Genomic DNA, 12,708 nt, shown 5'->3' on the forward strand with positions numbered 1-12,708 from the left:
TTTCATCCGATTTGAAAAATGAAAACCATGTTTTATTAAGAACCTTTCTTTATACATTGATATAAATTTTTATAAGCTTTCATATCAAAATAAGCAATGAAAATCGACTCAAATCAAAAAAGACCGTAACAAAAGCAATACTTATAACTTACAAATGTATCAATAAATGCATGTCATTTTGAAAGGTTTTTTATGTACATGGTTTACCAATACCCACCCGGGTGACACTACACTTCTATAAATATATGAGACGAACAAAATTTTAAAAAATTGAAAAAACCTTATAAAAAGTTTAAAATGGTTCTATTAAATTCTATAGAACTCTAGAATTTGTTCAGTGAGTACAAATTTCATTTAAATCGAAACAAAATTAAAAAAAAATATTAAACCAATAAAATCGATGTGGTCACCCGGGTGGGTATTGGTAAAGCGAAGGTTAAAAAAAATAAAAATTGAACAAAAACTGACTGAGTTACAGATCGATAAGTTGAAAAGCATCACTGTAAACGTTTTTTTCAGAATAACTTCTGAATTTGAAGGTGTTTCTGAAATTTTTTGACACAATTTGTAATGTACTCAGCAAGTCCTATAACACACGCTAGGTCATTTTCCATGTTTTTTTCCATCGTTCTCTGATCATTTAGTGGTGTCCCGTTTTGGAAATTTCAAAAGGTGGCAAGTCTAATTCGTATGGTGATTGAGCCACACATTATTAGAAGATCTTCTCTGTTCGTCATGTTTACATTAAGGCAGTTCAAATTACTTTTGAATGGAGCTACTTATCAGCCATAATATTAAAGAAATCAGCACACATTTTACCAATATATTAGGAAGAAACTTTTCTCACAAATTATTGAACCTGCCTAATGTATATACATTACAACTTTGATTGTTTATGTTTCTTATCCAGTTTTGTGGTTCTTTATTATTTCTCCACTCGGTCTACTCCGGCAATTTAGTAATGTTTTTTGTTTTGGCCCTTTCTTTCCGCTTTAATCTTCATGTCTTTTTATATCGTTGTTTCTCCAAGAATTTTTTGTTTCTTTGTTATTTTCAATAAAAGAAAAATAAATTCAAGCTTTCGCATGTATACATAGGGATTTGCAACAGGTTTTTGCAATATGCTGCAGAATTAATGAATTGTATGTTGCTCTAAATTAAGCTCTGTAACATTTTTTTTAATTTGAAAAAATAACGTTGAAATTTCTTCACAACTGGTTAAATGATCTTCATATGGAAATTAATTTTTCAAACTTCTACAAAATTCTGTTCCCTTGAAAGAAACAAAAACTTTGATGTTTTCTTTTTAGCCAAGAATCTTAGCTCCGTGTATACAAACAGCTGAAAGTAATAATAAATGCCAATGATGTGGGTACACGTTGGAAGCATAAGAAATTTATGGATTCCACTCAATAAATCGCAATTTTTAAGCTATTTCGATAAGATTTGGCACATGTATTATTGTATTGAAACTGCTAAAAATTGGTCCATATAAATATACTCCCGAAATAGGACTATAAATAGGTTATAAATCCACACAATAAGTTTTATACACAAATAAATCACACATAAAAATTTTGTGCGGATCGATTCATAATTGGCCATAGTTCCCATATAAGGTCCACTTCCGAAAATTACTTTAACGAGCATAAAACTCAATCACCCTGCCTAATTTCATGGCGATCGGTCCATAATTGCGAAAATCACTCACGAAAATAAAATATTAAAATTTCAAAAGGAAAATGGCCGACTATACTTTCTTACTTATTAATAGAGTTGTCAAATATTCGACATATTCTAAAAACCGGTTTTCGAATAATTCGAAAAAGCTTAATTTTTAAAAACCGGTTTTTGGTTTTTTCTATCAAAAACCGGTTCGAATAACCGGTTTTTAGTCTTTTTTGTCAATTTAAGAATTGTGGTAGTATATTAAATTATTATACCCTACACCACCATAGTGGAGAGGGTATAATGCGTTTGTGCAGATGTTGTAACGTCCAAAAATATTAGTCAAACACCCACCTTACCGATCGACTTAGAATCACTTTCTGAGTCGATTAAACGATGTCCGTCTGGTCGGCTGGCTGGCTGTCCATGTAAACCTTGTGAGCAGAGTAAAGGTCGCAATTTTGAAGATATTTCGATGAAATTTGGTACATATTATTTTTTCGGCTCAAGGACCAAGCCTATTGAAACTGGCTGAAATCGGTTCATTATTTCACCTAGCCCCCATACAAATGTCCTCCCGAAATTGGACTTTATCGGTCATAAATGTTTAATTTATATATGTATCTCCACAAATTCCGCTCCAAATAAGTTTTATATACACAAAATTCATGTCACCAAATTTTGTTACGATCGGTCCATAGTTAGTCAAAGCTCCCATATAGACCCGCTTCCGAAAATCACTTTAACGTGCATAAATCGCTTAAAAATGTTGGTATACTCACAAAATTCAACATAGTTAACTTTAATATAGACATAAATCACACCTAATTTCATGGTGATCGGTCCATAATTGGTCATAGCCCCCATAAAACCCACTTCCAAAAACCACTCAAAAATATAAATTATTGAAATTTTAAAAGAAAAATTTTTTTTGCTCTTTTACTTAGTGTAGGGTATTATATGGTCGGGCTTGACCGACCATACTTTCTTACTTGTTTTTAATTTTTCTCGACCTTTTTATGGTTTTTTAGATATGGCGGGCCTACGGAGGGTCGAAATTTATGCATGAAATCTTAAAATATTCGATTTTGTCGAATAATTCGAGACAAAAAAACCGGTTTGTCGAATAACTCGAAAACTGTCCTTTTGTAAAAACCGGTTTAAAAAAACCGGAAAATTGAAAATAAACTGGTTTTTCGAATAATTCGAAAACCGGTTTGACAACTCTACATATTAAATACGTATTTGCTTCCATCGAAAAGATTTTATTCCACATTCAAAACGACAACTTATAACTACATTTTAATGTTTAAATTGCCCTTTCCAATGTGTGTGTTAGGATGCAATATACAATATTGTTTTATTGAGTGGACGATATTCTGTCTGCCCTTTTGAAAATATTTACGTACATAAGGGAACATATCATAGAAAATAAAATGTTTTCTTTGTCAAACTAGATCTTTTTACAACAAGTCAGACAATATTGCCAAAAATTGGCAGATATCGAAATTAAAATGAAACAACGCACATTGGTCGAAATGCATGATCTGGCGTCATTAAATTCAAATTTTTAAATGTCGAATAAATCGATAATTTTTTTACATTTTATCGATAACTGATACCATATTGATCATATTGACGTTTTTACTTTTGTTTTGCTATTAATATTCAAACATATTTGTCCAATTCACAACGTAGTTGTATGTTGTACGTTGTATGATACAACTATTGTGGTTGTGAACACAGATTTAGCAAAGTCGTATGTTTACCTTGTCAAGCCTTGAAAATGCCAAAAGAAACAGATCAAAACAAAACATTCCATAGTCTATTAATATGTAAAATTAATAGTGCAGCGAACAATAGCAAACTTTAAAAATTCAAACAATTGACAAATATTTAAAACAAATTATCGTTTTTCATAAATTAAATAAATCAACTGATTACAGTGTTACCGTTTGGTTGTTATTTTACACTAAAATGAACCAATTTTTTTGTTTATGTATAAATTTTAACTTTTGGTAACACTTAAATTTTCATACAACATTCGAAAAACATATGTAAAAATGTTGTAGGTATTGTACAAAAATTTATATAGAAATTATCAACAGCATTTGTACAACTATTGTAGATTCAGACGACTTATAACTCATACGACTGTACAACGTCAGTTGTGAATTGAACAATTACTTGTTGTAGCTTTTGTAGCAGTGTGTGATTTTTGTTGATATTGACACAAGTGATTAATTTTTTGGAAACTATGTATATTTATTTATTTTTAAGTAAAAGTAGTGTTTATAAACCGGTTAACCGAAAAACCGGCTTTTCTTCGAAATCTCGGTTTTTTTGCGAACCGGTTAATCTGGTTTTTATCACTCGGTTAACCGGTTTTTAAAATTTAGGTCTAAAATTAGGAAATCTCATGGTTTTGTGCATTTTTTATATTCATTGTATACACATTATTGGTCTGATTTGAAACCTAAACTGCTGATTTATAATAGTAGATATTTTAATGAATTACAATGATTCTAAATAGTATAGGATGATGAGTTTATTGAAAACTTTTTCAGAATAAATTGTACTATTGAAAATTAAATTCCGCATAATTCTAGAAGTTAAGATAAATCTTAGTAATGATTCATTATATACTTAGTGATTATTTTACGAAACGTTAAGTTGAATTTGATGTGCATACCTTCTTTCAATCAATTCGTTAGTTTAGTGTACGAAGTCCTTTTCAGAAATATTACAGGAGAGACAAAAAACTTTCTAAAATCCATGATTTGAAATATATATGAAATCTGATGATGGAGTTTTATTACATACATATTTGATATGATTTATAACGAAAAATAAGCACAGCTAAGAGAAGTGCGTCTGCATCTTATAGGTCCTTTTTTGGGATTTGTAATATTTTCTGTTTCATATCAGAAAGTCGAGGTGATAATAAATTTCAAAATTATCAAATATTTAATTAAAAAATTAATTTAAATTTTTTGGTTGTAATTTAATGAACAAACCAATAATTAAAACAAGTATTATATAGTTAGTAACATATTTATACCGAAAAATCGGTTTTCTATAAAAGGCCAATTTTCGGTTAACCGACAAACCGTTTTTTTAAAAAGTAAAAGGTATTTATATACTAAAATTTAATGTTCCATAATTTTTCAGCACAGAATTCAGCACAGACAATTGCATTAAACGAAATCGGAAAGAATTAATTCACATTTTAATACATAAATGTATCATTATTTAACCAGACATCAACTAACAGATGCATATTGATACATAAATACATTACATTAAAAAAACATTTTATATTTTTAGGAAAATATTATCAATTAATCAATATATTGTTCTGACCATTTTGTTGGAATTTGACTTACATAAATGCAATGTAAATAAACTAGAAAAATAATTGAAAAAATTAAATATTTTTCAAACAAAATATTTACTTTACATTTAATTGATAACTATATTAAACAATAATGATTTACCTATCTTTTATTTACAGTTATAAATCAGGCGTCAGGATTTGAAGGAAGACATCAAACGGAATCACTAATCATAATAAATATATACTCATAAATAGGCATATTCCATAATAATTCAATCAACATTTTAGATTCAAATAAGTTTAATTCTTACGCCAAAAGCGAAACAAATAATTCATTGTTTATGATGAAAATTAATGTTTTTATATTAACTTTAATATTGAATAAAATATAGATAAAACACCTTTCAGCTATAATATGGATTTAATCATTAAAGCTAATTTCTTTTAGGGCCATTATTACAACTTGCCGGTAACTTTAACTATAACGGCAAGTTATAATAATGGCCGTTAATGTTATAATTATACCTTTTACACTTCGATGGATATAAATGTTTAAATACACACTTAAACTAGATTAGGCTTCTCATAGATGCCAATATCTTTAAAATTGCTTAAGTCGCTTAGAAGACATAATGTAATTTCAATCTTCTTCATTCGACAAAAATTATAAGTGGTTTTAGATGTTCCTCCCTCTACTTTCTCAGCTTTGTGACATGCAAGCTGTTAACTTTAAGTGATCACAACTTTATGATGACATTGGCACTCATTGGTGCTATCTGATAAACAAAGCTTAGTTGGAAAATAGCTTAAGCTATCTTTGGATATGAATGTTCAAAAATTTTCCAAAATAGGAAGAAAGTAGAGTTCATAGGCTATTCATGGATATTAAAATGGCTTAAGCCGTTTAGAAGCTATAGGCGTTTAAATATTATTGTTATGCAATTTCATCCTTCTACTTGATTATGTTCTCCTAGTATGAGAAAATTTTAAATGGTTTTTAGAAATTCCTTTACGTTCTCAGCTTTGTGGCATGCAAACTGCTAAATTTAAGTGATCACAACTCTGTGATGACTCAAGGGATGTCCATGATATTGGTACTCATTGAAAGCTCAGCTATCTGATAAACAAAACTTAATTGAAAAATAGCTTACAGTTTTAAAATTACGAGCGAGTTTTTAATATTTTAATCTTAAGCTACCTGTGGATATGTATGTTCAAACATTTTCCTAAATAGAAGGAAATAATATATTTAATGCAATAAATATATTAAAACAACAAACATAGAAACTAATAGAGGTTATGTCACATGAAATTACATATGCACGTTTGACATGTACACATGTATTTTACATACACAAAGTTTCATATGGATCACACGTTTACATGTGGAAAAATGTCCCAATACATGGCACAAAATACAAGCAATACATGCCGTCTGACCCCCCTTTAAGTGATCACAACTTTGTGATGACTCAAGGGGTACCTATGATATTGGTACTCTTTAGAAGCGTGTGGATAAACAAAACTTAATTGAAAAATAGCATACCGTTTTAAAATTACGAGCGAGATTTTAATATTTTACGCTTAAGCTACATGTGGCTATGAATGTTCAAAAATATTCATAAATACGAAGAAAGCATCATTAAAATAGCTTGAGCCGTGTAGAAGCTATAGGCGTTTAAATATTATTATTATGCAGTTTCAACCTTCTACTAATTTATGTTCTCCTAGTATGAACAAATTTTTCGCCAAAAATTTTTAGTGGTTTTTAGTGGTTTATACTTTTTGTGCTTTGTGGCCTGCAAACTGCTAAATTTAAGTGGTTACAACTTTGTGATGACTCAAGGGATGTCCATGATATTGGTACTCATTGAGAGCGTATGGAGCTTACAGTTTTAAAATTACGAGCGAGTTTTTAATATTTTACGCTTAAGCTACCTGTGGATATGAATGTTCAAAAATGTTCCTAAATAGAAGGAAAGTAGAGTTCATCATAGGTTTTAGAAGCTATATACGTTTAAATATTTTTGTTATGCAATTTCAACCTTCTTCTTGGTTTTCGATAAAAAAAATTTAATAGATTTTTAGAGATTCCTCCCTCTACATTCTCAGCTTTGTGGCAAGCAAACAAACAAACTGTTAACTGTAAGTGGTCACAACTGTACTCATTGCAAGCGTATGGAACTCTGTTATCAACTAATCAAATTTTAATTGGAAAATAGCCTATAGTTTTGAAATTAAGACTGAGTTTTTATAATATTTTTCGCTTAAGCTTCCGTTGGATGTGGATGTTCAAGAATCTTCCACTACAATCTCATATAATTATTTTGCTTCATCTGCGCTTATAATACTGGTTTGAATTCATCCTAGCTAAAGTCTTTTGATTTTAAACCTTTAAAAATTTAATGAAAAATGTAATGTGTTGGAAAAAATTACAACTATTTAGTTTGGATTTTAGGAAATATATTTTATTTATAATTTATATTGATATAATATTATATGTATGTAATTTTTCGAACTTAATTTACGGTTTTATATTTTAACATAAATGTTTATTTTTTTAGTTACTGTACACGTAAAGTTTTTAACAACAATTTTAGTTTAGTTTAATTGCATGTATTTCTTTCTAATTAAATGTATAATGTGACATTTTTGTTAGATGTTCATAGCTTATTTATTATATTGACTTATTGGGTTACAAAATAATAATTAGAATAATTAGAATAATAAGGACTGAGATCGAAAAATTTTTAACATACATATATGTATGTTAATAACACAAAGGGACCAATTCATGGACCCAAGTGAACTGATTGATACTAGCTGCCTTTATAACCAATGTTAATAAAAATGAAACCACTGAACTTACAGTTTTGAATCTTTTTTTAATTGATTGAAATTATTGTTACAATTTATAGTTCTAATCACTAATGATGAAATTTTGTACCTTTTTCGAAAACCCATTATGGTTTTTATAGTGCTTTATGTCACTTTGGTCGAACAGGTTGTCCATCTCCCAGTTTAAAATCTACTACACTTTTGGACACCTTTTTGAGCTCTTCAATTCCCTTTTAACAACAGCCCAATATCTCTCCACTGGACTCAGCTCCAGGCAGTTTGGAAGATTTGCCTCTCTTGGTACAAATACCACATTATTGTTCTTGTACCACTCAAGACCTGTCTTACCATAGTGACAGATGCCAAATCAGGCTAAAAATAAGTGGACATATTAAGAAGTCTTATGAATGGAAACATCCTTTTTTGTAAACATTCCTGGATGTAAATTTCGGTATTTATAGAACCCTATGTAACAAATGTTTGGCTTTTTTGCCGCAAGTGCATATTGCTTGAAATACCAAGAACTTTTTGGGAAATTTTGTCTGCTTTTGGGTCCTAAACTTTTCTTCAACATTCCCTCGATCATCTGCAACAAACAAGTTCTCCCGGTACTGTTTAATAACATTGGAAACAGTTTGATAGCAGAATTTGGATTTTGTTGAAAATATTTAATAAATTTAGAACGCACTTTTTTCTGGTCACTCATTTTAATCAGATTAACAACAAATGAACATAATTGACATGCTTTACAAAGGTAACTCATTCCCATGACAGCCGGTTCTATGCACCGGAATGACCCGAGATCACTCGGCCAAGGGCTGCCAACTCAGCAACAACTGCTGCTACAACAACAAAGGTAACTTGATCAAAAAAATAATCAAATAATACTTGGGTTAAAAGTTTTAATGAAAAACGTGTGTTAAGAATTTTACGATCTCAGTCCTTATTATTGAAAACGACTATTGAATGCGTAAATCTGACTTAATATTTAACTTTTTAGTATATTTAAACATTTTCTGATAAAAGTTAATGAAAATCAACTTAAAAATAATTCATGGCGCTTGTACAACTTTATTTAAGGGTCAATAAATTTAATTTTCTATACTAAATTTAAGACTAAAGCATACATATATAATAGTGAAAAAAAGTGAAAAATCGTATAGCAGAAACGCAATCTACTTAAAATTCTAAGGAAGTTTCCTCAAGAATTCATAGTTCTAAAATGAAATCCTATCTTGCGCATTTCGACTTTTATCCAATGATATTTCAGTATATATTTTTTTTTAATAGTTTTTTATTGGATAAAAGTCGATATGCGCAAGATAGGATTTGATTTTAGACTTATGGTATCTTGTGGAAAATTTCTTAGAATTTTCCGGAGAGTGCGTTTCTGCTATACGATTTTTTATGAAAAAAATCGACCCACCCTAATATATAAAGTTGTATATTAACTATTTGCTTGTTTTCATTCGTATTTTATTTTTTTGTTAAATTTCATATTTAACAAAACTAAAAGTGATGTAAAAAACAACTTAAACAAATAATAGTAATTTGTATTTATATCACAGATAAATATTTTTTTCTCAATTAAATCAAAAACATAAAAATATGGATAAAAATTTATACAAATTTACTTACACACATAAGAATATACATACACATACACACACATGTACTTGTTGAATTTGTATAATTAAAACTATTTAATGTAGTTGTACTTAAAAGCTACATATTAATTATATAAATGTCCTTAAGATTGCCGACTTTAAATTGAAATCGTGTTATATTGTTTTGTTTTTTTTTTTTTAAATTTAATTTAACGTTGACTCATGGCGGCAAATGCCTGCATACTATAGTATCGTTCCGTATCATCTTTGGTCACACTGGTGACATGATGAAATTGACATGGATGAGAAATTTGTGCTTTCGGTGGCAAAGGTGCTGGTTTAGAGCGTTTTTGCTTATGTTTCTTTCGTCCGGCCATGGAGAGCGCAATATTTTCGGGATCGCTTACCAATCGTTCCATATGCTGCCAAAGTTCTCGAGCCGATTCTGTGGAGTCAAAACTAAAACCAATCATTTGTTGGTGGTTGCTGGATAAGCACATGGTATGGAATGAGGGACCGGCCACACGATAGTTGGACAAGTTATCTATGCGATCCGACCATAAAGCAAAACACGAACCACGCTCAGCCAAGACTAAGGTTACTCGGGGTATGGATCTTGCCCGAGCACTGCCACGATCATACAATACAACCGGTATACCAGTGAATACCAAATGCCAGTCGTTGTCTTTGCCAGTACCCTCATATAGATTGGCTAAAGATGAACTTACAAATATTTCTGTACCCAAACCACCGAAGAAACTTTCAACTTGTCCTCTTTCATAGTCCGATAACATGGTATTGCTGGCCGTATCCGTGCTAATTGTATCGGTGTCTCCTTCCGAATTAAGAAACATGGAATTGTGGTTGGTAACACCATTCTGTGAGCCATGAGACCATTCGGAATTCAATATCATATCATGATTTTCGGATGAATTAGTACCTTCAGATGATTCGGATGGGGGAGCTGAGTCTCCTATAGAGCCCAAACGACGTCTTGGAGCCATATAAGCCATCTAAAATTAAAGAAAATTACAAAATACAAAATTATTATCGAGTTTTTAGATGAAAAAACATGTTTTTCTTGTTACACAAGACTAAGCTAATATTTATTGTTGCAAACAATTTCCGCCTGTCTGTCTGTCTCTCTGTCTGTCTGTCTGTCTGTCACAAAAGAGACAAATATTTTCCTAACTAATTGATATTCGTTATATTTAGTACAATAAAATTCAACAACATTTACCCCCATTAACAAGAAGTCTGGTTATGCGTTAACTAATTGTTATACTGTCGGTTAAAAATAATTTTGTATGAAATCTGTCAGTATAACTATTAGTTAACACATAACTAGACTTCGTGTTATTGGGGGTTAGAAACATTAAAAAAATAAATAAATATGCATAAACATTAGGGGGATCTAAAAAGAATTATTATATCCCTTGAAATTTAAAAAAAAAATATCGCCGTTAGGTACTGGATCATGTCAAATCGTCGTTCACCGTTATTAGAATTATTGATTCTGAGCCAAATAACGAAATTTTGTTTTGGTTTTTTGGGCTTTAATGTTCAAAATATTATGAAACATAATAGCCCCGCCCACCCAAAAGTAGGCGTGACCGAGAATAAATTTTTCGTTATTTTACTCAGAATCAATAACTCTAATAACGTTTGGGCGTTATTTGAATTTTTTTTTTGCTAAAATCGACATAAGACATGTATTACTATATGTATATCTCATAAAAAAACTAAAAAACTGCTTTAAATTAAAGTTACACAATAACTTTTACTGTATGTAGACTTTCTTAGGCTACTGTATATACACTTTCATTATTCTATTAATATAAATATGTAGAGGTTTTTCCAATAATATCAAAATTTTTGATTTTTTTTTTAACTTTTTCAACTATAACGAGTGTTTTTTTCAGATCTTTATTTTAGACAACAGTAATCTTAAAGACAATTTCCTTCTGGCTTTCTCAACATATTTATTAACGTATGCGGAATGAAATTAAAACAAAAATTTGACACTAGGCAAAAGAAAAAGTATATGAGCTATTAGTGTTTTAGGACTTATTTTGAATTACGTTATGTTTTTCCTTAATACTGTAAAAGCCCATTTGAAAATCTGGCTTTTAGTTATCTCAATATGTTAACAAAAAAAGAACTACCTTGAAAAAATACTTGTATTTTTTTCCAAATTTCATCTTATCATCGGGAACAATTTGTTATATTTTACATCAAGTGGTAGAGAGAGGCAGATTAGTAAGATGTGCAAAGTAGAACATAATCTTTTTTCTAAAAAAATATATATGGATCTTAATCAATCAATCAGATGTAAATTAGAAGTTTTGACTAATTAATATATTATGAAATGTGTACACAAAATTAATCATTTCATAAAAAGAAACATCAGAGATTATTTTTTTTAAAAAAGAAAGTTCTTCTTAACTGTTCCATTATCCAACTGTCACGCCCAGGTGATTATGGTGTTTCCAAAAGGTCCATATTCTTTTAAATTAAAAATAATTTGAGAGTTTTATGACCTTTTTAAATAGAAGAGTTTTTGTAGATTATTTAAAATAAAAATCGAGAAAAATAAGACCATGAAACTCAAATAGGAGTTCAGATAAGTGCAAACATCGGTATTTTCAACACCTGTATATAAATTTCTCCATAACTGCCACAAAAGTACATGAATATAATAAATTTTTAAAATTGCTTACATTAAATCAATACAATGGACTATAAAGGTGTTATAAGTTATTTGTTTTAACGTTGGAAACAAATATATCGTTTTCTCTTGTGTTGAAATTTCATTCCGCATACGTTAATAGATTAATGAAAGTGTATGTACTTGGAAAGACCTCGTTCGTACCTTTTTAATGTCGTTTGAAATTTTAAAATCGGTTAAATAATGACTGAGATATCTCGGTCATTTGCCAAGTTATTTTTGAGTGTTGCACAGTGTTAGCTTTAAAATTGCGACAAGATTTTTAAGTTTTAATGTTGTGTTTTTGAGATTTAAATCCGAAATCTATTAAAAAAAAAAAACATTCTAGTTAATCAATTTATCGATTAATCAACATTAATCATTAATTGATTAATCAGGTTGTTAGATTAATAGCACATCCTTGGTAAAGACTAGTTTCTAATAAAATTTCCATTCATCAACCTCTTTCTTTAACATTATTAATTATTGGTTTTGTTTATTCGAATATTTTTTTATTCTAAGCTAAAAAATAAAAAATATTTTTCCTCGAT

General features: G+C 29.6%; 1 protein-coding gene across 3 annotated transcripts in view; it reads right to left on the reverse strand.

Moving 5' to 3' along the window:
- Positions 1–7,446: 7,446 nt before the first annotated feature.
- The window catches only part of MESR3 (misexpression suppressor of ras 3), a 137,195-nt gene continuing 131,933 nt past the window's right edge, over positions 7,447–12,708 (reverse strand). For all 3 annotated transcript variants that reach the window (XM_065499648.1, XM_065499651.1, XM_065499649.1), the window contains one exon: positions 7,447–10,463. In XM_065499648.1, the coding sequence (XP_065355720.1) occupies positions 9,660–10,463 (804 nt within the window). In that variant the 3' untranslated portion in view covers positions 7,447–9,659. The remainder of the gene's footprint in view (positions 10,464–12,708) is intronic.

The sequence above is a fragment of the Calliphora vicina genome, chromosome 2 (assembly GCF_958450345.1).
Source record: "Calliphora vicina chromosome 2, idCalVici1.1, whole genome shotgun sequence".
NCBI lineage: Eukaryota > Metazoa > Arthropoda > Insecta > Diptera > Calliphoridae > Calliphora > Calliphora vicina.